This window comes from Trachemys scripta, unplaced genomic scaffold, assembly GCF_013100865.1.
Source record: "Trachemys scripta elegans isolate TJP31775 unplaced genomic scaffold, CAS_Tse_1.0 scaffold_26, whole genome shotgun sequence".
In the NCBI taxonomy this organism is placed as follows: domain Eukaryota; kingdom Metazoa; phylum Chordata; order Testudines; family Emydidae; genus Trachemys; species Trachemys scripta.
The window spans coordinates 1255155-1282212 of NW_023260511.1; the positions used below are offsets into that span (position 1 = coordinate 1255155).

Consider the following 27058-nt stretch of genomic DNA (forward strand, 5'->3'; position numbering starts at 1 on the left):
ATTTCTGATCTACTTACACTTTCTGGGTTTCCAAATAAGTATTTCTAGATGTGATCTGATGATCTATGATCATACCTGGCTTTCAGCTTCTCATAGCATAACTGCTTCCTGTTCCCCTCTTTCCTGGAGAACAACAACAGACACAAAGGGTAAGTTTTTTCCCCATATCAAAGCAGAGTCAAGAATGAACTGGGGTCAGAAGCCTGACTCTGGGATTCACAGCAAGGCAAGGTCTGGAACAGAAGCACGCAGGCAGTCAACACCCCTGTGATGGCTTCCTGATTTATATCCAGCATGGCCCAATCATTCGACTGCAGGGGGCCTCCACTCCTAACCTACTGGGCAGTACTTCCTGTAGTGTCTGGCTTCACCAAATTTCCCACCAGCAGCCCAGCCACAACATGGTGGCGATGTGGCAGTGATAGTGGCCTGGAACCTCTGTGGTCCCACATCTGAGTCCTGCAGGTTTTGACAGCTGTGGAGGCAGATAACTTCTTCGGGGGCTTGCAGTGCAGATGGAGCAGCACAGAGAGTTGTTCTGGGGCTGAAGAATTCTTTCAGCAAGAAAGGGAGAATAATGACGTATTGACAGAAACCTGGTGGGGAGGTATAGGGTGCAGAGGATGGGGGGAAAGAATCTTGGAGCCACAGATGGAAATGTCAGGATGGCTGAGAGCAGAGGATAAGTTGAAGGATTTGAGGGAGAATGGTAAAGAGGTGCAGGGAGAGAACAGGAGAAATATGGGAGTGCAAAGAAGAAGATGTGAAGAGGAGAAAAGTTTGGGAAGCTTTGGGATGGAAAACTATATATGGGGAGGTAATGAGGTCAGAAAGACAGGACAAGAAAGGGGAATGGGCTGAACAAACAGGGGAGAGAAAGCAAGAAAAGCAGTCAGGGAAAAGAGCTGATACCATTGAAATGATGAGGAAAGAAACCTGGGAGAAAAGAAGAGGAGTGAGAGCTGATGGGGAAGGTAAGGGAAGAAATGAACCAGATGCGAAGATGAACCAGTGAGGACAGAAAACTAGGATAGATGAGAATGAACGGAAAGATTTAAGGGAGGAATGGGAAAAAGAGAAGCAGGCAGGGAAGAAAATTGAATGAAGTCCTGATTCTGAATTTCAATTAATTCCTTCATGAGCCACAAGAAGTGTGAAACCAACCATCGGGTATAGCCCAGATATAGGGGGAGTCATAGAATATCAGGGTTGGCAGGGACCTCAGGAGGTCATCTAGTCGAACCTCCTCAGTGTCCTAGATTTGGCACAATGATGCTATGCCACCCTACTCTCATAGTAGCAAGTTTAGGGGCAGGGAAGAAGGTATGTTAAAAAGAAGAAGCTATGTCAGAGTTCAATGCACTCCAGCTATCATGGTGAGTTCCTGGATTCAAGCCTAACACACACCGACATCTCTTCCAATTCCCAACCTGCTGCAGAAACCATGAGGTGCTAAAATAATACATTCACCTTTAATCTCTACCCCTTAGTTCCTGTGCTGAGGATATCTCATCTTGAGTTAAGAATGAGATTCCATAGATTAAAAAAACAATGATTTTTTTCTCCTGCATTCTATTTATGTATATATTTCTGGACCCAGTCCAGGAAAAGTTGTTCATTCATTTCTGAAAGTCTGACATTACTCAGAGAAACTCTAAAATTAAAAGGGGGTGCCCTCTATATGTCTAAATGTATTTATTTGTATGTCCTTTTTTCAGAAAGTGGGAAGGAAGAAGACAGTCAGCCCAAAGGCATTATTGCTATGATTTCTGAAGTCATCCAACCATGGAAGAAGATCGTACAGACCATAAAGGACCCGAGTGAGTTTTTTACTGGCAGATCAGGAGGAGGAAGGTGGGGAAGGGGCCAGGTGAGAGAGTTGAGATCGCAAGTGTTTCTGCTCTTGGGCCTCGGAGAGGAGAAGAGAAGAGTCCCTCACCACGTCCACAATGGACATGCCTCTTGCTATGGGAGGGACAGCAGATGGCCAGATGGTAAGAGAAACAACGATGCAGAACATCTGTTGGCTGGGGAAGGCAGATTGCCAAATGGCTGCATTGGAAAAGAATCAATTTGTTAGAAAGAGGCAACAGTATGCATGCTCAGGGGCAGAAATATCATCCAATAGGGGTCTTTTACCCTAAAAATGTAGGCACTGAGTTTAAGTGGCAGCTAAGCTGGAGTTTTGTACCCTACAGTAGCACCAAAACTGGGACATAGGCACCTAATTCCCTTTGTGGATCTGGCCCTTGAATACTAACAGACTTGTCTATGTCAAGTCTTCATTGTTGGAGTCCATCACCCAGTTAAGGGCCAGTCTCTAGAGCAGGAAGCATAAGCCTTACTTAAAGTCACATGGCTTTTAGAGCTGCAACAGTGGGGGCAGAGACACTAAGTCAACTTCTGCCTCTACTTCAAAAGATGTATGGTCATAGAATCATAAAATCATAGAACTGGAAGGGACCTTGAGAGGTCATCTAGTCCGGTCCCCTGCACTCGTGGCAGGACTTAGTATTTTCTAGACCATTCCTGACAGGTTGTTGTCTAACCTGCTGTTAAAAATCTCCAACGATGAAGACTCCACAACCTCCATAGTCAAGTTATTCCAGTGCTTAACCACCCTGACAGTTGGGAAATTTTTCCTAATGTCCAACCAACGTAGAGCTGGAAGGGGTCTCAAGGGATCATCTAGTCCAGACACCTGTCAGGAATGATCTAGGTTTACCTTGTCCTACCTCAGCATCAGGGGCTGGACTAAACGACCTTTGTCTGGGGCTGAAGACCAGTTGGTGAGACACAGAAACCAAAGAGTTGAACTTGTGGTCATGGGGGCAGAGGAGAGAAGAAAAGCTGAGTCAGGCATATGGTCAGCCAGCTAGTGGGTGTTTGCACATGTGCTTTGCTTGCATGGCACCAGATGGAGGTAGTGTAGTGCCTCTTGGAATATGGGGATTGTCAGCATCCTATTATGTCTCTACCCAAACTGACCTGGAGAAACAGGCCTGTGACATCTCTGCCTTTTAACTCTGTATTCTGTACAGTGGGTGATAACTTACTATGATGTTTAAATGCAAAGTGGCCTTGCGTTCCTATTTTGTCTTAAAAGACACTATGCCCATAGGTGATCTTCAGGAAAAAAAAAGTTTGTGAACAACTTCACTCACACAGAAGTAGGCTTTGTGCTGAAACTAAAAATAGCAGGGTGGGCACAGTGGCAAAGGCATCAGTTTGGGCTAGCACTAAAGTACAATACCACCTGATCCTCTGGGTACTTACCTCAGCATATAGCCCAAGCCCAAGCCACTGCCTGGGCTGCTGCGGCCACCTAAAGCTGACACATTGGACACGAACCCAATCTGGGACTCACACCTCACAGCTGTCATGCAGAAATACCCCACATGTCAAAAAGGAAGTGAAGCCAAGCAGGGAATCTATCCATTACATTAAATTGGGATACTACAGTACATATTGAAAGACTTGTATTATTTTGAAGTAAATTTTACTTTTATGTTTTTCAGACAAGCTTGAGAAAGAAAATGGTAGGTTTACTCTGATTTTTGGAGTTTATATTTACTCACACTGAGCACAAATTACTTGTAGACTGTGGGTGTCACTACAGATTGTTCAACAGACTGAGGTTTCAAACCATTGTCAGTAAGGTAGCTGTGGTAATCTATGGTGGGAAAAGGACATTTGTAAACAGGAGTCAGTGAGGTGAGGGTTGGGTCTCCAGTTTTGTGAGAACACAGAGCCTTGATTTTATCTAGTTATGGAATGCAAGAATCTGAGCTGTGACTGAATCTGGGTGATGTGTCCGGTATGGTGTGTAAGAAAGAAGATAAATGAGAAGACTGGCAGCTGATGATTGGCAAGGTCTGCAGGGACAGCTCCTTCAGTGAGGTAAGATAAAACCTGTACACTCAATTTTTAATTGAAATTACACTGTTCTTTTGCAGACAAACTCCGGAATGAACTTGGTAAGTTCACTTTGATTTCTCAGCTGCTATTGTCCTTCAGAAGAACGTTCTTAAGTGAAAAGAGATATTTCTTCATTTTTATTGCCTTTCCCCAATCCAAGGAGAGTTCATTAGTCAACAGATTTCTGTTTAACTCCATAAGAGAACTGTAATGGTTTTCTCCCACAGAAAGTTGGTTGGTTACCCTAGAATATTTGTACTTCTTTTCTTTCATCATTAATGCCTTGCCTCCTCTTCTCTTCATTTTATCTTTGAGAGTGTGCAGGAGCCTAGCATAAGTTTTCTATAGTATTTATTTTTTCATGCTGTAATTTATTTTCAGGATTTTTTTTTTAAATCCTGAAAATAAACTACAGCATGAAATTACAGCAGGATATGGTGTGTATTATTAATTAGGAAAATCATTTTGAGAAGATGATAATTAGATCTGTTTTAAATGTTGCACACTACTGTTTTAGTACCTCTTAATTAAAAAAATGCTTGTTTCAGGTGCTCAACCACACAGTAGCTTGTTCATGATGCTCTGACTATGCAAACTCCACAAACAACGGAAACCAAATAATAAATAATAATAATAATAAATAATAATAAAACAAGGGATCTGAGCCATACGGGATTCACCTTGGACTGGGAATCTTTGTATGTGTGCAGCTACTATACATGCTTCCATATCCTCCTCCTTCTGGCCCAGTGCAAGGGCTGTGGCCAGGAATAAGGGAGCATGGCAACCCTACTACCTGCCTTGTGCAATACCCACAAAAAAGAAAGAGAAGGGGGAAAAAAGAAAAACCTGTATAATGGAAAATATATTTTATTTCTTGAACTTTGTCTTCTGCCTCCCTTCTCCCTCAGATCAGAAATGTCTTTTACTTCCTACGGATCCTATTTTTTTTTGTTATACTTGCCATTGATTTTGCATCTCCGGTGTCACAGAGTTTGGGTGTGATTTTCAAACCTCCTGAGCACATACAGCTTCAAATTAAATCAACAGAATGTACAGTTGCCCTGGACTCAAGAGGTCTCTAATTACACACTGAAAATCAGTGGCTGCTATTGAAAGTTTAAGTCCAAGATGTGAAGTTGCAGAAGGAAGCTCAGCTTAGACTCTCTGAATAGACCATCTCATTTTACTTAGTGGTCATAACTCTGTTTTTTTGGTTTTTTTCCCCAAAAGAACATATTTTACTTTTTTCTCACATTTCAATTTTTTCTTCATCCTTCCTCTTCAATCTTTTTATCTATGTGTCATGCTCTCTCTCTCTCTCTCTCTCCTGGTCTCTGTTTTAGTCCTTTCGTTTCTCATCCTATGAGATTACATAATGATGAATGCAGCACAAAAATCTAGGTAAAGTGTGTTTTCAAGAAAAGACATTATATCTAGCTCCCTCCCAACCAAGGTCAGATCCTTGATGTACTTTGTCCTGTATCATATCTCAAACACTTCTGTTTGATTTCTCAGCTGCTACTGTCCTTAAGAAGAATGTTTTAAACTGAAAACAGATATTTATTTTCATTTCCTTGTCTTTCCTCAATGCAAGAACATTTGTTAGCCTGCCCATTCATAGAATCATAGAATTTCAGGGGTGGAAGGGACCTCAGGAGGTCATCTAGTCCAACCCCCTGCTCAAAGCAGGACCAATCCCAACTAAATCATCCCAGCCAGGGCTTTGTCAAACCTGACCTTAAAAACCTCTAAGGAAGGAGATTCCACCACCTCCCTAGGTAACCCATTCCAGTACTTCACCACCCTCCTAGAGAAAAAGTTTTTTCCTAATATCCAACCTAAATCTCCCTCACTGAAACTTGAGACCATTACTCCTTGTTCTGTCATCTGCTACCACTGAGAACAGTCTAGATACATCCTCTTTGGAACCCCCTTTTAGGTAGTTGAAAGCAGCTATCAAATACCCTCCCCCCCCCGCCCTTCTTCTCATTTGAAGACTAAACAATTCCAATTCCCTCAGCCTCTCCTCATAAGTAATGTGCTCCCGCCCCCAAATCATTCCTTTATAACCCCCTAAGCTTTTTGTGCTTATCCAAGGGAGAGTTCAGCCAATTTTGTGAATGCTTAAATGCTGATTTTCTTTTCAAAAAATACTGAAGAAAAATGTATAAGTATGTAAGGAATTGTCTGGGAGTTTCAAAGAAAAAAATAAAATACAAGAAAATAAAATATAAATAAATATAAGACAAAAAATAAGAGAGAACCTCTACAATGAAAAAATTATAATTGATTTATTGTCTTCTCCCTCCCTCTTTTCTCAGCTCAGAAATGTTTCTTACTGCCTAGGAATCACATTTTTGTTTGTTTGTTTGTTTTATTATACTTGTTATTGGTCTGACATATCCCACTTCAGACAGCTTGCACCTGATTTTCAGTGTGGTTGAGCTCTCACAACTCCAAAATTTCTTGACACAGGAGGTCTCAAATTACACACTGAAAATCAGTGGCTGCTATTGAAAATATAAATCCTAGACATGAAACGAAAAAGGGAGCTCAACTTAGACTCTGAATATAGCTTTTTATTTTACTTAGTTTTAATATTTCTATTAAGGTTTTCCAGAAAACCACTTTTTACCTTTTTCTCACATTGTGATGTTTTCTTCATTGTGTCCCTGTCATCTTTCTATCTATATGCCATGTTATCTTCATCCCTGTTTCTGTTTTAGTCCTATTACTTCTTATCGTAAGAGGTAGAACAATAAATGAAGTATAAAAATCTAAACATACTCTGTTTTCAATGTCAGGGAGGTGGTGGAATCTCCTTCCTTAGAGGTTTTTAAGGTCAGGCTTTACAAAGCTCTGGCTGGGATGATTTAGTTGGGGATTGGTCCTGCTTGAGCAGGGGGTTAAGATGACCTCCTGACAGGGCCAGCTCCAGGCACCAGCTAAGGTAGCAGGTGCTTGGGGCGGCCAATACAAAGGAGTGGCACTCCGTGTGCTATTGGGGCAGCCTGTCCGGGTCTTCGGCGGGAATTTGGCGGCAGGTTCCTCAGTCCCTCTCTTCCTCTTTGAGCTGCCACCAAAGTGCCGCCAAAGAGGAAGAGAGGGAGCGAAGGACCCGCCACTGAACTGCTGCCAAAGAATGGAGCGGCCCGATTGAGCTGCTGCCGAAGTGCCGCCAATCGGCTTTTTTTTTTTTTTCCCTTTGCTGCTTGGGGTGGCAGAAAACCTGGAGCCGGCCCTGCCTCCTGAGGTGTCTTCCAACCCTAATATTCTTTGATTCTATGATTCTATTATTTAGCTCCCTCCCACCGCATGTCAGATCATTGACTTTTTTTTTTTTTTTTGCTGTGTTATGCCTCAAACACTTGTCTTAGTATTGGATTTCATTGTGCTGCAGATCAAATCACATCAAGTTAAATTTGGACTTTGAGCTTCTCGTATCTCGTTTTTAACTACTCAGTAACTATATTCACACTCCACAGAAAAGTGGGGCTAGTCACTTTCAGCTGAATTTTGAAGCATGGCTGCTGTGATTCTAATATTTGTTCTTGTCCCGTAGGTAATCTCCAGGAGAAAATGAGTAAGTTGATGTTGGTTTGTGAACAATTTCACTCACAGACGAGCAGGTTCTGTGCTGAAACTAGGAATCATTGATGTATTCATCTCACTGTCCTCAAAAAAAAAAAAAGTCCTTGATTTGGATGCCTTTCTCTCTCTCTAAATTTGCAGAAGAAAACCTCACACAACCTAGGATGAGGATTCATGTATCTAGTTATTTTTCTTACTTCTGCTAGGGCACTATAAATAGCATTGTGGACACAGTGGCAGAGGCAGAGGCTCAGGCTAGCCTCCCAAGTAGAATGATGACAGACCCCCTTGGTACATATGTCTATGTAGATATACACTGAGTGTCACAAAGGAAGTACAGCAGTGCATGGAAGCTGTACAATACTTTAAATTTGTATATTACAGCACATATTGAATATTTAAAGGATTGCAATTTTTTTTTCAAATGAATTTTAATTTTATGTTTTTCAGAAGAGCTTCAGAAAGAGAATGGTAGGTTTGCTTTGATTTTTGAAAGTATTGTGAATCAGACTGAGCACAATTTATTCGTATTTTCTTAGAATCACTAGAGGTCCTTGAACAGACTGAGGTTTCAAACCATTGTCAGTAAGATAGTTGTGGTAATCTGTGGGGGGAGAAGGACATTTGTAAACAGGAGTCAGTGGGGTGAGGGCTGGGTCTTCAGTTTTGTAAGAACACAGGGCCTTGATTGTATTTACTTGTCGAGTGCAAGATTCAGAGCTGTGACTGAATCTGAGTGATGTGTTAAGTGTGGTGTGTAAGAAAGACAATGAATGAGAAGACTGGCAGTTGCTGACTGGGGAAGTTCTTTTTGATTTCTCAGCTGCTACTAGCCTTCAGAAGATTATTTTTAAATGAAAAGAGATATTGATTGATTACCCTAGAATATTTGTACTTCTTTTCTTTCATCTAAAATGAAAGACTGATTTAAGAATCACAGTACAGTACAGACACCCAATAATATCATGACTCCGCTTCTGTAAAATTTATCTTTGAATGTGTGCAGGAGGCTAGCATAAGTTTTCTGACGTTTATTTTTTCATCATGTAATTTTTTATGATATGTTAGTAATTGGGAAAATCATTTTGAGAAGATGAAAATTATATCACTTTTACCTGTTGTGTAGCACTGTGGAATAGTAGCACTTTGAATTAAAAAAAAAAAAGTTTTCTTTCAGATTCTCAGCCACATTGCAGCATCTTCATGGTGCTTTGACTACACAAACTTCTCCAAAAACAATGAACCAGAGCACTAGGGGATTCCTCTTGCACTGGGGAATCTTTGTATCATGTACAGCTATTATTTCACCCTCCCTATGGCCCAGTGTAAATGGTGTGGCAGGAAAAAGGGGGCATAGCTCAGCATCCACACTATCTGCCTTGTGCAATAGCCAGGGATCTGTTGTTACCACAACAGTTTAGGGCATCCTTCAAGCTGCCGTATTCTGCACAGTGTGAACATCTCACTGCAGAGCTAGCTCAGAATTGGAAGGTAGTATGCAAATAGAACCTTTCATCACTTCTCCTCCCCACCTCACACTGAGCTTCTTTGAGTGTTCATTAGCCACAGCTCTGGACATCTCTTATAGCCTTCATCCCAGTGATTAGGGCAGAAGGTGAGAAGTGAGTCTCCCACATCCTGGGTGAGTGCCATGACAACTGGGATAATGGTTAAAAGAGAGGTTGTTCTCTTCCCCAGCCATTTTGTGTGGCATTGGGCACACATTGCTGCTTTTCATGTAAGATATGGTTTAGGCACCTGACTCCAGGAGACAGTTCATGGCTGAGAATCCCAAGTGGAGATAGGCACCTCCCTGCAGCCCAGACTGAGGTGATGAATTCTCTGAGGGGGCAGGGCTTAGTATCTCCCACTGGCTAAATTAGGTGTCACTGTGTCCAGTGTGCTGGCTTTTGTGGAGACCATTTTTAAGCACCTATCTCTCTACCATGTCAGCTAGCATCATTGTTGGAGAACTGAGGTGCATGCAAGAAACAATGATCACATTTAATCAGCTGTACCTTTATTAAAAGTCTTCTCACATAGAATACCCCAGTTAATATAACTGTTGCATACATTTCAATGGGTAGGGGGAAAAAAAGTGTCCAGCACCAGCATTTTGAATTCTTTCATACCCACATATCCACATGGAATTGTGAAGGAGAGTAGAGGTGTTGGGCTCTTGTTGAGGATCAAGAGATGATGACCTTCAGGAAGTGATGAGCTCCAGTCATCTGTCAGGCCCATTTATAATTAGTTTGCATATACCCACCAAAGTTCATTAATGTGCATGTCCATCTTTGGGAGCACCTGGTAATAATGGGGGACTCTTAATCTCATAGGCCACTTGGATAATTCTTCTTTAATTTATTAACATTCACATCACCTTATCACCATAGTAACATGAAATTACTTTAAGGAAGTCTCTAACATTTCACCCTGGCTATCAACAGTCATCTTATAGTTTCTAACTCTTATAGACATTATTATCCAGACTCAGTTACTTTTCAAAACATTAGCATAGAAACATAGACGCAAGCTCAGCAGATTTATTATTAAGTTAGCATGAGTAAGTTAGCTTTATAATATCGACAATTTATCCTAAATCCTAAAGCCTAATTTGGCTAAGCTAAGTATTTTACACACTTAAGCCTGTAGGTTTCTTGTATTTCAGTTTAAACCTTAAGCTATTTTTTTACCCATAACCTACCAGATATTAATCTCTTATATCCATCTCATAATAGATTAATGTATTAATTACAATCTACACCATGCCGGGGCACCTAACTCAGGCCTTGCAAATTACATTGGGTGGCTAGATGCCTAACAGTTAGATGTTGACATGCTGAGTATTTCAACACTTTTTGGCTTTGATCCCTAGACTCTGTCTCATTTGGGATGTACTGCCACACTCCCAAAGTAAATAATAGTAGTGGGGTTTGAATTGCTGTTAACAGAGTCTGTGGTGGTCTGAAACAGTATATAAGGATGAGGGGGAAGTGTGAGGGAGCTGGTCAATGTAAGAGAAAAAGCTGAAATCATACCACCCAAAAATGAGCAGATTACATGATGAGATAAGGCATCGGCTTGAGGTCAAGACAGACAAAGCAGTTCTTAGGCAGACCAACACCCTGCTCCGGTTCTAATCATAGGAGTTCAGAGGAGCCCACATGTAGGTAAGACAGGTGTAGTACACCTGTGTGTGCATTCTAAGCACGTTTGTGCATATTAATATCAACACTTCTTCCTGCTGAACAATTAAATAGCCATTTAATGCTTTCTCAGTTTGGAACATCCCATTGCCAGAAGCAGGAAAATCTTTAGTATGGGCCTCTTTTAATTCAATGTCTGTTATTTCTCACTTGATTTCAGAATGGAGAAGGGCTCGCAATAAAACAGGTAACAGAAAACATTTCTTCCAGGATGAAGAAATCATTGTGTTAATACAGTAACCAAACTAGAAACATACCAGAAAATGCTATTATCCTAAGAGCCATGCTCAGTTTTTACACAGTGTTTACTTGGGGGAAAAAAATCACATTTATATAAGGACCCGATGCTGACTTCATACCAATTTTACACCAGTGTAATTTCATGGATTTATGTGGAGTCACTTCTTATTTTCACTGATGTGAGGTCAGAATCCACCCAAAATAAGAGTTTTATCTGAGGAAACACTAAGTCAGGGACTCAGGATTTGGAGCAGGGTAAAAGCACAGATGAGGTGGCGGCAGTGGTGATTGCAGTGGTTGTAATAATAAGAGTAATGATGACAGGGGTTATGATTCTGGGTAGTTGTGGCAAAGAATAAAATGGGTGAGCTTGTGATGGCATTTGGTACTGATGAAAACAGTGGTGAAAAGTTAGCTCTGGGAGAGGTGGTGTTGGTTTGAGATTGATGCTGATTATGGTGATGGAAAAAATGAGTATGGTACTGAGTAATGATCATTAAGGGGATGATGAAAGACAGCTCTAATTATGGTGATTTATGACTGTGATGACAGTAATTTGCATTTTGTTGCAGTTTTCTTCTGTTATCTCAAAGCTCCAGCTGGACCTGTTGCTCACTAAAGATAGTATTATATACAGTTCACAGAGACTGCTTATGATATTTGAACAAGCTCACTTGAGTCAGTATCAAAGAAGGGAATAGAACTCAGTTCTGATTCTCAATTCCCACGTCTAGATTCTAGACAAAATATTATTTTAGTTACTAAGACAGTCCATTATAACATTGATGGTAAAATAATAAAGACAATAGGGAAGTACAGCGATACAATATAATAGGTGCAATAATTTTCTTCTCTATCATCTGCTTGGCTGTTTAGAGATTAACATTTTCACAAGGCCCCAGTTCATCAGGGCCTGTAAGCAAGGGCTAAACTTTAAGCATACATAAGAGTGGCACCTCCTCATCTGAGCACATCTACTGGTGTATAGCTATGCCAGTCCCAAGATATCAGAGAGACAAGGTGGGTAAGGTAATCTTTTATTGGACTAACTTCTATTGGTGAAAAGAAGAGCTCTGTGTGGCTTGAAAGATTGTCTTTCTCACCTAGAGAAGTTTGTCCAATAAAAGATATTGCCTTACACACCTTGTCTCTCTCACATCTATTGGATCAGTCCCCAAAGGCAGAGTAGGCAGAGGATGAGACCTACTTTGTCAATCCTGATAGGACGCGGGCATGAGTTAGGTACAAAATTGCTTGGCAATGCCAGGACTCAAGTGGCTGAGTGCACATCCAGTTGCCAAAGTTTAGGAATCTTGGGAACTTTAATGGTGGAAATCTAGGTGCTTAGGAAATGTATCTGCCTGCAGGGTTAGGCAGCAGCTGGGCAAGGGTTTTGTGAATGCCAGTGTCACCTAAATGCTGGCTGTATATGGCTATATCCCCCTTGTGAATGCCACTCAAATAATTCAAATCACTTTAAGTTTCATGTAAATCTCAAGCAACTCTCATATATCTGACAGGTTTCAGAGTAGCAGCCGTGTTAGTCTGTAGCCGCAAAAAGAACAGGAGTACTTGTGGCACCTTAGAGACTAACGAATTTATTTGAGCATAAGCTTTCGTGGGCTACAGCCCACTTCTTCTGATGCATAGAATGGAACATATATTGAGGAGATATATATACACACATACAGAGCGCATGAAAAGGTGGGAGTTATCTTACCAACTCTGAGAGGCCAATTAAGTAAGAGAAAAAAAAAAAACTTTTGAAGTGATAATCAAGATAGCCCAGTACAGACAGTTTGATAAGAAGTGAGAGAATACTTACAAGGGGAGATAGATTCAATGTTTGTAATGGCTCAGCCATTCCCAGTCCCTATTCAAGCCTAAGTTGATTGTATCTAGTTTGCATATCAATTCCAGCTCAGCAGTTTCTCGCTGGAGTCTGTTTTTGAAGCTTTTCTGTTGCAAAATTGCCACCTGCAGGTCTGTCATTGAATGACTAAACAGGTTAAAGTGTTCTCCTACTGGTTTTTGAGTGTTATGATTTCTGATGTCAGATTTGTGTCCATTAATTCTTTTGCATAGAGACTGTCTGGTTTGGCCAATGTACATGGCAGAGGGGCATTGCTGGCACATAATGGCATACATCACATTGGTAGATGTGCAGGTGAATGAGCCCCTGATGGTATGGCTGATGTGATTAGGTCCTATGATGATGTCACTTGACTAGATATGTGGACAGAGTTGGCATTGGGCTTTGTTGCAAGGATAGGTTCCTGGGTCAGTGTTTTTGTTCAGTGATGTGTGGTTGCTAGTGAGTATTTGCAAACTAGATACAATCAATTTAGGCTTGAATAGGGACTGGGAATAACTGAGCCATTACAAACATTGAATCTATCTCCCCTTGTAAGTATTCTCACACTTCTTATCAAACTGTCTGTACTGGGCTATCTTGATTATCACTTCAAAAGTTTTTTTTCTCTTACTTAGTTGGCCTCTCAGAGTTGATAAGACAACTCCCAACTTTCCATGCTCTCTTTATGTGTGTATATATATCTCCTCAATATATGTTCCATTCTATGCATCTGAAGAAGTGGGCTGTAGCCCACGAAAGCTTATGCCCAAATAAATTCGTTAGTCTCTAAGGTGCCACAAGTACTCCTGTTCTTTTCTCATGTATCTGAAATATTTCAATATAACAAAAAAACATTGTCAGGCAGGCTTCAATCAGGCAAAATTCCCACCTGAGAAAGGAGTGCAGGATGGGGTCTACCCTGTAAACTTCTCTTAACCCCGCTCAGACAGACATTAGACCAGTGCCTTGTAAAACCCAATCTCTCTTTGCAGATGACATCACTCTTGATGCAGGAACAGCCCACCCCAACCTCTGCATTGCTGGGGATAAGAAGAGTTTGAAACATGAAGCCCAACCTCAGAACATTCTACCAAATCCAGAGAGGTTCGATTCGACTGTCTGTGTGTTGGGCTCTGAAGGATTCTCCTCTGGAAAGCACTACTGGGAGGTGGATGTCGGGAGCAGCACTGACTGGGACCTGGGGGTGGCCATAAAATCCATAGAGAGAAAAGGAAAACTTTCCCTGTCCCCTAAAGAGGGATTCTGGGCTCTGGGTCAGAGTGGAAGAGATTACTGGGCAAAAACAGTTCCATGGACCCGGGTCATGATGCAGAAAAAGCCCAAGAAAATTGGAGTTTACCTTAGTTACCAAGATAGGCAGGTGACCTTTTTCAGTGTAACTGACATGTCTGTGTTGTTCACATTTAACGATTGTTCATTCTCAGGAGAGGTTTATCCATTCTTTAAAAATTCCCACAAAGAAACAACAATGAGAATTTCTTCAATTAAAGAAGAGGAATAAATTTAAAATGGCTGCGAGGCTCCTTGTTGTTGACTAAACTAAGCCAAAGCCCCTTGATGTGTCATGGCACTGTTGACCAAACTGAACCAAAGTAACAGATTGCTTTGCAGCCAGAAGAAAGGTGATGTGAAAAATCACTGGCTATGAAATTATAGTTACATACATTGCTAATGCTGCAGGGGTGGCTCCCCATATAAAAGAATGGGATTGTACTGGAATCTGTAAAACTGAGCTCTCACAAACAGAGCTATTAACTAGAAATGTAATTTATTTTCATTGCTAACTACTAGTTTATCTGGACAAGATATATTAACAGCTAAAAGTAAGCAAAAAATATCCTATATTATACTAATGAGTCTGCGCTAAATTGTATAACCAGTCTTTGAGTAACGTATAAATACAGATGGGGTATGCACACAATCTTGAGAAATTTTGACCAGCTGCTCTGCTGTCTTCAGGATTGGTTGGTAGCATATTGACTTTTCCATTCTGTATTATGCTGTGTTAATCTTTGCTTAATATTTTTCATTAATAAAAGTTGATTGATTGAGCCTAGTTATTTGATATCTCATTATATTAATTTATAACAAACCAATAACAATTTATACTGATGGATCTTTGTGGAACAAAAAAAAGAAGAAGAGCTGTTTACTTTTGTGATGCCATCTTATCTGTATAATTTCCATACAATAAATGTTCAGCCTCTTAGCAGTTACTGATATCTGCGTAACCTTTTAAGAACATGAAGTTTCTGACACAGAAATGTGAGAATTTTACTGAGGAAAATACAGCACTGTTTCATAACAGTGCTTGGCATTGGCCTTGGAAACAAAATGACATCAATATTATTGCTAATTTAATGTCAGTATATTTCTGTACAATAATTAGAACATATTCATGTCTGACTAATAATTATAATTTGGGTCTATATTCAACTGAATAAGTCTCTCTGCATATTACTTCCACCCCCCACCATCAGAAGCTCAGCTACCATCAGCACCAGTGAGGAGCCTTTAAAAGCAATTTCATCCTTCACAGGTAAATGCAGTTCAGAGGAGGTGGGTAGCCATCCTGTTCCCCTTCTGCTACAGAGGATGTTCCTCTTATGGATGCATCTACACTGCACACTTATTTCTACAGCATGTTGTGTACAAATATACACATGGTCCCCCTAGGATGGCTATAAATAATAACATTGATAGTGAAGCATGGTTTAGGTACGTGGAGTAAAGACTCACCTGAAGGGTGCAGGTATATACCTGAGTACATACCCTGCACAGCTCTGTACAGCAGTGGTACTCAACCAGGGGTCCAGGTTTCAGGGGATCTGCCAAAATAAACCAGCGAGCAGCTACAGCGACATAGGATTTCTGAGTAGGAAGCTTCTGTAAATGAACCACTCTCTAGCAGTATTGTCCCCTGTTCACTATTAGATGTTTGCAGAAAGATTCTTCACCTGTGCTGCTTCTGTCCTTTGGGAGTGAAGACATATTTAGGCCTGACAGAAGACTACTATGCATTTTAATTATAATTAAATTTAATTAACAGTATATATATATATGTCATAGGTTTCACCACCACTCTGAACTTTAGGGTACCGATGTGGGGACCTGCATGTGAACTCCTAAGCTCAATTAACAGCTTAGATCTGGTCTGGCTGCCACCACCCAAAGGATTTATCAGTTATTTGGGAAACTCTGTCTTCCCCCCCAAAACCTTTCCCTCCCTGGGCAGCCTTGAGAGACTCCTCCACCAATTCCCTGGTGAACAACGAACCAAAACCCCTTGGATCTTAAAACAAGGAGAAATTAACCATCCCCCCTCCTTTCTCCCACCAACTCCTGGTGGATCCAGATCCAACCCCCTTGGATCTAAAAACAAGGAAAAATCAATCAGGTATTAAGAAAAAGGCTTTTAATTAAAGAAAAGAAAGGTAAGAGAAAACCCTCTGGGAGAGATTAGCATACCAGCTACTCTCACAGACAACAAATTCAAAACACGGAGGATGTTCCCCTGGGCAAAAACTTAGTACACAAAAGAATACCCAATTTGATTATTCCTCAATTCCCAAGACAAGTTACAAAGAAATAAACATAAACCAATTTATTTCTTTCACTAATATTCACTACTTGATAAGAGGCTGAATTATGGAGTTTTCCCACTCTAGTCAAAAGTGAAACTGACACAGACAAAGGGAACTTCCCTCCTTCCTTTTGAAACATTTTGTCCCCCAATTGGTTCCTCTGGTCAGGTGTCAGCTAGGCTAAATGAACTTCTTAACCCTTTACAGGTAAAAGAGGCATTAACCCTTAACTATCTGTTTATGACAAGCCCCCCAAATCTCAGACAGTGTTGGACCGCACTGGCTGTGATTTCTTTCTAAAACTTTAGAATAAACAGATTAATAAAACACATGCACCTTTACATATACTACTAATTATGTAAAAACTACAAATTTTTTCACATTTCAAGGACTATTTTAACCAGTTGATTCTGGGAAACTTTCGTGGGAGAGTGCATCAGCCACTTTGTTAGAAGCCCCTGAAATGTGTTGAATTTCAAAATCAAAATATTGGAGAGCGAAACTCCACCGAAAATGTTTTTTGTTTTTTTCCTTGGTGGTATGAAGCCACTTTAGCGCAGCATGGTCGGATTGTAGCTGGAAACGCCATCCCCAAACGTATGGGCATAGCTTTTCCATGGCGTACACAATGGTGTAGCATTCTCTTTTGCTGATTGACCAGTGGCTTTCCCTCTCAGACAGTTTCTTGCTGAGAAATGCGACAGGATGGAATTCTTGATCCGGTCCTTCCTGCATTGAAACTGCTCCTACACCACGCTCAGACGCATCTGTGGTTACTAGGAATGGTTTGTCAAAGTCTGGGGCTCTTAGCACAGGGTCAGACATGAGTGTCGCCTTAAGCTGATTAAAGGCCCTCTGACACCCATCAGTCCACTGAACTGCATTTGGCTGTGTCTTTCTGGTCAGGTCTGTCAGTGGGGCGGTGATTTGGCTGTAGTGTGGTACAAATTGCCTGTAATATCCAGCCAAGCCTAAGAAGGATTGGACCTGTTTCTTTGACTTTGGGATAGGCCACTTTTGCATAGCATCCACTTTGGCCTGTAGGGGGTTTATAGTTCCTTGACCCACCTGGTGTCCAAGATAAGTCACTCTGTTTTGGCCAATTTGACACTTTTTAGCTTTAACAGTTAGTCCTGCCTGCCTGATGCGCTCGAAGACTTTTTCCAGGTGCTCCAGGTGTTCTGCCCATTAAACAGAAAAAATGGCCACATCATCGAGGTAGGCAACTGCAGATTCTCCCAATCCTGCAAGGAGACCATCTACAAGTCTTTGGAAGGTGATGGGTGCATTTCGCAGCCTGAAAGGGAGCACATTAAATCCATACACCCCTGCCTGGGTGACGAAGGCTGACCTTTCCTTGCTGGGTTCATCTAGTGGTACTTGCCAGTACCCCTTGGTTAAGTCTAAGGTAGAGATGACGTGGGCATGTCCCAGTTTCTCCAATAGCTCATCTGTGTGTGGCATTGGATAGTTGTCGGGACGAGTTACAGCATTTAGCTTACATAGTCCACGCAAAAGCGTATTTCCCCATCTGGTTTGGGAACTAGAACCACTGGAGATGCCCATGCATTCTTAGAGGGGCGGATTATACCCATGTGGAGCATGTCCTGGATCTCCCGTTTGATAGCAGTTTGGGTGTGAGGTGACTCCCGGTAGGGTGGGGTTCTAATTGGGTGAGCATTACCTGTGTCAATGGAGTGGTTTGCCCGTTCGGTCCGTCCTGGGTTGACTGAGAACATTGGTGCAAAGCTAGTGCACAGCTTCTTGATCTGCTGTCGCTGCAGACGTCCAAGGGTCACGGAGAGGATAACCTCTTCCATGCCACCATCACTTTTTCTTTCGTGGTAGACACCTTCAGGCCACTCCGCATCATCTGTTCCCTGGGCTGTAAACTGGGAAACCTTGAATTCCCTGGAATAAAAGGGCTTAAGAGAATTAACATGGTATACCTTAGGCTTTATGTTTGAGGTGGGGGATGCTATGAGATAGTTAACAGCTCTTAGGCGCTCCTGGACCGTGAATGGTCCTTCCCACGACACTTCCATTTTATGGGCCTGGAGTGCCTTTAAGATCATGACTTGGTCTCCTACTTTGAAAGACCGTTCTCTGGAATGTTTATCATACCACGCCTTTTGCTCTTCCTGAGCATCCTTTAGGTTTTCTTTAGCAAGGGCTAAAGAGTGTCGGAGGGTGCTTTGTAGGTTGCTTACAAAGTCTAGAATGTTAGTTCCTGGAGAAGGCGTAAACCCCTCCCATTGCTGCTTCACCAACTGCAATGGCCCCTTACACTCACAGCCATACACAAATTCAAATGGTGAAAACCCTAAACTGGGATGTGGTACAGCCCTGTAGGCAAAAAGCAACTCCTGCAACACTACGTCCCAATCATTGGAGTGTTCATTTACGAATTTACGTATCATGGTCCCCAAAGTTCCATTAAACCTCTCCACCAGGCCATTGGTTTCATGGTGGTAAAGGGTGGCAACCAAGTGATTCACCCCATGAGCTTCCCACAGGTTTTTCATGGTCCCTGCCAGGAAATTAGTTCCTGAATCTGTAAGGATGTCGGAGGGCCAACCTACCCTGGCAAAAATGTCTGCTAATGCCCAGCACACACTTTTAGCCCTGGTGTTGCTTAGAGTTACTGCTTCCAGCCATCGGGTAGCAAAATCCATGAAAGTCAGTATGTACTGTTTTCCTCTGGGTGTCTTCTTTGGGAAAGGACTCAGAATATCCACAGCTACTCACTGAAATGGGACCTCAATTATGGGCAGTGGCTGGAGAGGGGCTTTGACCTGGTCTTGGGGCTTTCCCACTCGTTGGCACACCTCACAAGACCGGACCTAATTAGTAACATCCTTGCCCATTCCCTCCCACTGGAAGGACTTCCCCAACCGGTCTTTGGTTCTGTTCACCCCAGAATGGCCACTGGGATGAATATGGGCTAAGCTCAAGAGCTTTACCCGGTACTTAGTTGGAGCTATCAACTGTCTTTGAGGATGCCAGTCTTCCTGGTGTCCACCAGAAATAGTCTCCTTCTTTACATGTCCTTGTTCTACAACAAACCGGGATCGGTTAGAAGAGCTGAGAGGTGGTGGGGTGCTCCGTGCCGCCACCGAAGCTTTCTGATGGCTGTCATCTGCTTCCTGCTCGGCCTGGAACTGTTCCCTTGATGCTGGAGACATCAGTTCCTCCTTGGGCTGTGGACTTGGGCTTGGTCCCTCTGGAAGCGATGCAGGTGCTGGAGTTGTTTCCGTTGACTGTGAACTCTCTCCACTGGTGCACTATGTGGTATGTCAGGCTCTGGCTGAGCCTCTTGGGTAGGATTACCTGCTGCTTTTGCCAGTTCAGGCTCACTGTTGCCCTCAGGTGTTGGAATTGTTGTAAGCGCTGTACTCAGTGCTGGCAATGGTTCTGGTGCTGGTTGCTTTGCCAGTTCCGGTTCTGGGACTGGATTCACTATGGCTGTAGCATTCGTGGGTAGAAGATCCGGTTCCACCACCTCTGTCTGGGTCTCTGGAAACACAGATGGGGCTTTGGTGGAAGGCTCAGGAATAGGGGTAGGTGTGAAAGCTTGCTTAGCCTGGCTGTGGGTGACCATTCCCACCCTCTTGGCTAGCTTCACATGGTTGGCCAAGTCTTCCCCCAGTTGCATGGGGATGGGATAATTATCATAGACTGCAAAAGTCCACATTCCTGACCAGCCCTTGTACACGACAGGCAACTTGGCTGTAGACAAGGTTAAAGAGTGTGACATGAAGGGTTGAATTGTCACCAGAGCCTCCAGGTTGATGAGTTTGGGGTCCACTAGGGATTGGTGGATAAATCTTAAATCCCACTGTCTGTATTTAATAAAATCACTTTTTATTTAGTAATTTACTCAGAGTATGTATTAATACCTGTGGGAGCAAACAACTGTGCATATCTTTCTATCAGTGTTATAGAGGGCAAACAATTTATGAGTTTGCTCTGCATAAGCTTTATGCAGGGTAAAACAGATTTATCTGGGTTTAGACCTCATTGGGAGTTGGGCATCTGAGTGCTAAAGACAAGCACACTTCTGTGAGCTGTTTTCAGATAAACTTGCAGCTTTGGGACAAGTGATTCAGACCCTGGGTCTGTGTTGGAGTGGACTGGAGTGTCTGGCTCAGCAAGGCGGTGCTGCAGTCCTGAGCTGGCAGGGAAAACAGGAACAGGGGTAGTCTTTGCACATTAGGTGGCAGCTCCCAAGGGGGTTTCTGTGATCCAACCCGTCACAATCTGTTTATGACATATATATATATATATATAAAATTAACAGTATAAGCGTAAGTAGAACTGTGTATGTGTAAGAAATTGCAGATCAATCATGTTTATGAGGAAAAGATAAAATAACTAAAAAGTTGGAAAAGACTGGTTTGAACCTATACTGACAGGGAAGGAGAGTTAACATGGAAATGAGAGACTAGCACACATGTATAAGAAAAGATAACAAAGTTACAAGTTTCAGAGTAGCAGCCGTGTTAGTCTGTATCCGCAAAAAGAACAGGAGTACTTGTGGCACCTTAGAGACTAACAAATTTATTAGAGCATAAGCTTTCGTGGACTATAGCCCACTTCTTCGAATGCATATAAAGTGAAACATATATTGAGGAGATATATATACACACATACAGAGAGCATGAACAGGTGGGAGTTGTCTTACCAACTCTGAGAGGCCAATTAAGTAAGAGAGAAAAAAAAAAAACATTTGAAGTGATAATCAAGCTAGCCCAGTACAGACAGTTTGATAAGAAGAATGAGAATACTTACAAGGGGAGATAGATTCAATGTTTGTAATGGCTCAGCCATTCCCAGTCCTTATTCAATCCTGAGTTGATTGTATCTAGTTTGCATATCAATTCCAGCTCAGCAGTCTCTCATTGGAGTCTGTTTTTGAAGTTTTTCTGTTGTAAAATAGCCACCCGCAGGTCTGTCATAGAATGACCAGACAGGTTAAAGTGTTCTCCCACTGGTTTTTGAGTATTATGATTCCTGATGTCAGATTTGTGTCCATTAATTCTTTTGCGGAGAGACTGTCCAGTTTGGCCAATGTACATGGCAGAGGGGCATTGCTGGCACATGATGGCATATATCAAATTGGTAGATGTGCAGGTGAACGAGCCCCTGATGGTATGGCTGATGTGATTAGGTCCTATGATGATGTCAGTGTTTTTGTTCAGTGATGTGTGGTTGCTGGTGAGTATTTGCTTTAGGTTGGGGGGTTGTCTGTCACTGAACTAGGAACCTATCCTTGTAACAAAGCCCGATGCCAACTCTGTCCACATATCTATTCAAGTGACATCATCATAGGACCTAATCACATCAGCCATACCATCAGGGGCTCGTTCACTCACACATCTACCAATCAGGAGCCGCGGGGCTGCTGATGCCAGCAGCGGGAGGGGTACCCCTGCTCTGGAGGTGCCCCATTGTAATGATGCCCTGGGCTTTCACCCCATTTACCCATGCCTAAGGCCGGCCCTGCTTGTAATGGAGGGAGGAGATGCCACCTGGAAATACAGGGACACTTGGGTATGGAGACAGTGAAGAGAGATCCCCCAGGTGGTGGCGGGATGGAGAGGGAAAGATACTCCCAGAAGGAAAAAGAGAACAACTACAAAGTGCTGCCCAAAGGGGAATAGGTGAGAGAGACCACGTGGTGGGAATCAGGAATGGAGAGACCCACCGGGAAGAGGAGAGTAACTATAGGAGAGACCAAATGGGAAGGAGAGATTCCCAAGCAGTTGATCAGTGATCAGAGGGAGAGAGATATCCCTGGAGGATGAGAGGGATGGGATCCAATTGGAAGAGAGCGGCTTGTAGTGAGACCTTAAAAGAAGAAAGATCCTGTGGGGATCCATAGCAGAGAAATAGGGTAGAATTAGGACCCCATGTACACACTCCAGGAGGACAGAAATGGGGGTAGGGAGAGAACAAGAAGCAAAAGTGAGACCTTAAAGAAGCAGGAGGTTCTGAGGGCCAGGCAGGGTGCGAGCTCCTGGGGGAGCCAGTAATGCCCAGCTAGGAAGTATCCTGAGCCCCTAACACTGGCCAGCTGGCAGTGTGTGCCTAGTACCCTGATGTTTGCAGCCATCTCAGCAAAGGGATGATGCTGGGAAACCTGAACATGGCAGCCCCATGCTCAGCAAGAGGTAGATGGGAGAGGGGGGCACCGGGAGCGATGCTGCAAGTGAGAGGAATTGGATGAAGGAGTGAATCCCCACATACGCAATGAGGGGAAATAGGGAGTAAAAACTCAGAGACATAAAGTGATCAGAGCCTGGTCCAGTGTCTGGGTGGGGTGGGGGAGGGGCAGGATCTGAGACAGCTGCAGTTGGGGGCAGTGTTGGGGAGGGGCTCAGATTAACTGCTGGAGCCACAAAGAGATGTGAATCCTGAGCTGGGGAAGCCCAGCCTGGAGAGATAATACCCGGGGGGAGTCAGCCCTCTTGCTATTGGGAGGCTGTAGGGGCATCACCTCCCTATCTGCCTGGCCCTAATCCTAGCAACAAGCAGGGACCCCTCTGACACCCCAGCTGGAAGGACAGGCTGTGGGGCTGCTCCCCCTGACTTTCCTGCTGCTTGTTTCCTCTGCTTTGAGTAACTCACTGTAGGACAGAGCAGAGATACAGCTAGCACCATCCAGCATGGCTCCTTTCATGTCTCAGCAACAGTGAGACTGGGATGGGGGAGACCCCCACCCAGTCAGTGGGGGCAAGGAATAAAGGGGGAGCTGGAGGTTTCTGATGGGAACATAAGTGAAGTCAGAGTCCTATTGAAGGGGAAACTAGAGAGTCCTGAGGGGAAAGGGTAAAAATTAGAAATCCCACCCACTCACTTCTTGGGAATGGTTGAAGAGATTCCTAATAAGAGAAACAATGGACTCCAAGGCAGGGCGGGAAATGAGATTTCAGGTGAGGAATTAGAGACGCTCTTAGGGAAATAGAGGAAGAGGGTGACCCTAGTATTGAGACAGTGGAGAGTGTGATGGTGCTCCCCATAAGGCTTTATGGAATATGCTTATGAATGTATATATGACATAACTAGAATATATGTTTTCTGCTACATATGTCATGTAACATATCTCTGTAAAGGTTATGATCTACTGAATCTATTAATCCTATTTGTATGCATGTATCATTTTTGTACTTGAAGTTAGGAATATTGGCTCTATACTTGCTTGATTTCTATTGAGAATGGAATGTGCAAATTAAATGCCCAATCAAGAACCACTTAAGTCAACAATGAACTCAAAGACTCCAATCCACATCGGAGCTTTCCCAGGAATGTGGCTTGGCTGGTAAGAAACTCAGTCATGCATGGACATGTGACTTGCCCATGTGACTCCAAAACTTCTTCTTGGAGCTGGTCTTTGCATAGGAGAGAAGAGGGGGTCTCCCTCCACAAGGGAAAGTCTATTTAAGCCTATGGAAGACCCCTCCATTTTGTCTTCAGCTGGCTAAAGAGATAGCCTCTCCACCCCCAAGGATACCTGAAACTGGAACAAAGGACAGTAACTACAGGGGGTGTGAATGATTGCTGGACCCAGACTAGAAGGAGACTAATCTGTAAAAGGAAGCTTACTGGAACTGGTGAGGTTTTATTTGTATTCAGTTTTCTTAGACATAGACTTGTGTGTTCTATTTTATTTCACTAGGTAATTCACTTTGTTCTGTCTGTTACTACTTGGAACCACTTAAATCCTACTTTCTGTATTTAATACAATCAATTTTTACTTATTAACCCAGAGTATGCATTAATACCTGGAAGGGGGGGGCAAACAGCTGTGCATATCTCTCTATCAGTGTTATAGAGGGTGAACAATTTATGAGTTATAAAACAGATTTATTTGGGGTTTGGACCCCATTGGGAGTTGGGCATCTGAGTGTTAAAGACAGGAACACTTCTGTAAGCTGCTTTCAGCTAAGCCTGCAGTTCTGGGGCACGAGGTTCAGACCCTGGGTCTGTGTTGGAGTAGATTGGCATGTCTGGCTCAGGGTGCTGGTGTCCCAGGAGGGCAGAGAAAGCAGGGGCAGAAGTAGTCTTGGCACATCAGTTGGCAGTTCCCAAGGGGGTTTCTGTGAACCAACCCATCACAGAGAGAAATTCACCACACCCCACAGTGGGGAAGAGGGACCCATGAATCAGGGAAAAGGGGTGGAAAGACAATCCCCAAGGTGAAGAAATAGCAACTGCAGAGACAGAGGAGAGAGATGGATATCACTTCTCCCTCCTGTTTGAGGATATATCCAGAAGGAGGAGGGGAAGAGCTATTCCAAGAGGGAGTGAGGGTGGTGACCAAATGAGGAGTAGACAGCTAAATGGGAGTCAGTAAAGTGGAAGATTAATGAGAAAAATCCCAGGAGGGGGGGAAAGGAAGAAGAGAGAGGTGAGATTCAAATGGTTTATACGGAGGGGTTCTTCAAGAAGACAGACCCCAGGGGAGTGATCATGAGCAGAGAAAGGAAGAAAGACAAATTTTAAGAATATATAATGATCATGAATAGATAGAGAGAGACAGGCAGAGAGAAAAAGAAAGAGAAAATGTGGAAGAAAAAACAAAAGGAAATAAAAGGAAAATCAAGTGACACATGGTAAGTCATTATTACTTATTATGTCCAAAAAGCTACATCAGAAGAACAGTAAGGTTGCAAAATCAAGCACTCAAAAGATAGGAAATTCTAGTATTAAGACTGCCTGTGCAGTCTTAATTTGCACCCCCGCCCCACAGTGCATGTGTAGATAATTTTCACATTTGACTACTGATTTTGGATACCTCTAATTTTTAATGCCGAAGGCACTCAGCACTTTCAGAAAATCAGACCCCTGCAAGATGTCTCAAGCTGGCACTCAAAAATTGGAATATTTTTAATATTTAGGCCAATATATTTTTTTTAAAACTCTCACTACTCTCCCAAGCAGACATTGGACAAATTTAATATTCACTAGGGAAATAGGGTTGCCACCTTTTTAATTACTGGTAACTGGACCCTGAGGCCCTGCTCCTGTCCCGCCTCTTCTCCCCTAGGCCCCACCCCTGCTCCACCTCTTCCCCCCCAAGGCCTTGCCCCTGTCACTCGGTCCTCTGCTTCCATCCCCCTGTCACTTGCTGGATCATCTACACCTTCTTCCCTCCAAGCTGAGTTCCCTCTTCTCCAGGCATGGGATGGGAGCTTCTGTCGCCTGATAAGAAGCCTGAGCAGGGGTTGGACTGGGTTAATGTCCCGGGGACTCCTGCTGCCCCGTGGTAACCAGGTTTTTGATGTCGAGTCAGGATATCTGACCGGACACTACCAGGTCCCCTTTTCAACCAGACTTTCTGGTAAAAAAACGGGCATCTGGCAACCCTAAATGGCACCCAGACACAGAAGCCAAAAAATGGACTGTCTGTGTAAAACCTGGACAGGTGGCAATCCAATAGAGAAAAGGTCAGATATACAGACAATTGTGAGAATCTGCTATACAGAAACAACATCCTTTCATCGTCATTCTAAATTAATCATATGGCCCCCATTTTATTGCATACTTACCAATCTCTGATGCATTTATTCTCACACCACTCCTGTAAGGTTGGGAAGTACTGTTATCCCCATATCCCAGGCTAGTGTACTAACTACTAGAACATCCTTCCACTGTATGACATTTATTTCACCTTTGTTTCAATTTAACAAAGCAATTAAGCATTTCCTTGTCTTTCAGCATGTGTGTTATCCTGTCCCTACTCAGCAGAATAGCTAAATGCATGCCTTATTGTAAGCATGCGAGTAGTTTCATTTTTCCTTCGATGGGAATACTCATGTGCTTAAAGTTAAGTGTTTTGCTGAATAAGGGCTTTCCTTCTCAACACTAATGTTTGGAACCTGGTGGAACATAAACTGTTTAAAACAAATTCACTATTCCCAGGAAATAGCAGTAATGCATCTTTCAGAGTAGCAGCCGTGTTAGTCTGTATCTGCAAAAAGAACAAGAGTACTTGTGGCACCTTAGAGACGAACACATTTATTTGAGCATAAGCTTTTGTGGGATACAGCCCACTTCATCGGATGCATAGAATGGAACATATAGCAAGGAGATATATATACACCTACAGAGCTTCAAAAACAGACTCCAAGGAGAAACTGCTGAACTTGAATTAATATGCAAACTAGATACCATCAGTTTAGGCTTGAATAGAGACTGGGAATGGCTGAGCCATTACACACATTGAATCTATTTTTCCATGTTAAGTATCCTCACACCTTCCTGTCATTATCACTACAAACGTTTTTTTTTTCTCCTGCTGATAATTGCTCATCTTAATTAATTAGCCTCTTAGAGTTGGTAGGGCAACTCCCACCTTTTCATGGTCTCTGTATGTGTATATATATCTCCTGTTCTTTGAGTAATGTATCTGTTATGTATTTGTACTTGCAAGAGTCTAATTTTAATTTCAGAAATAAATCAGGGCCTGCTATCACACAAAAATGATGAACTTTGTATGTGTTTTAGCTAAAATTTGAATTTTTATTTGAAAAGTAGGATCCAATAACCTATTATTATCTATACCTGGATTATTGCTCTGATGGCCTTTGCACCCTACATATATCTTTTGTTGTTAGTGAAATTTGTACCTTAAT

The 27058-nt window shown here is 42.7% G+C and overlaps 1 protein-coding gene across 9 annotated transcripts in view; it reads left to right on the plus strand.

The window, feature by feature from the left end:
- Positions 1–14897, plus strand: part of LOC117870353 (ret finger protein-like 4A) — a 39630-nt gene extending 24733 nt beyond the window's left edge. For 6 of the 9 annotated variants that reach the window (XM_034757489.1, XM_034757488.1, XM_034757491.1 and 3 more), the window contains 7 exons: positions 1719–1820; positions 3519–3539; positions 3957–3977; positions 7484–7504; positions 7963–7983; positions 10882–10908; positions 13809–14897. In XM_034757489.1, coding sequence (XP_034613380.1) covers positions 1719–1820; positions 3519–3539; positions 3957–3977; positions 7484–7504; positions 7963–7983; positions 10882–10908; positions 13809–14338 — 743 coding nt within the window. In that variant the 3' untranslated portion in view covers positions 14339–14897. The remainder of the gene's footprint in view (positions 1–1718; positions 1821–3518; positions 3540–3956; positions 3978–7483; positions 7505–7962; positions 7984–10881; positions 10909–13808) is intronic. The other 3 variants (XM_034757486.1, XM_034757484.1, XM_034757487.1) reach the window with 3 other exon arrangements.
- Positions 14898–27058: the final 12161 nt, after the last annotated feature.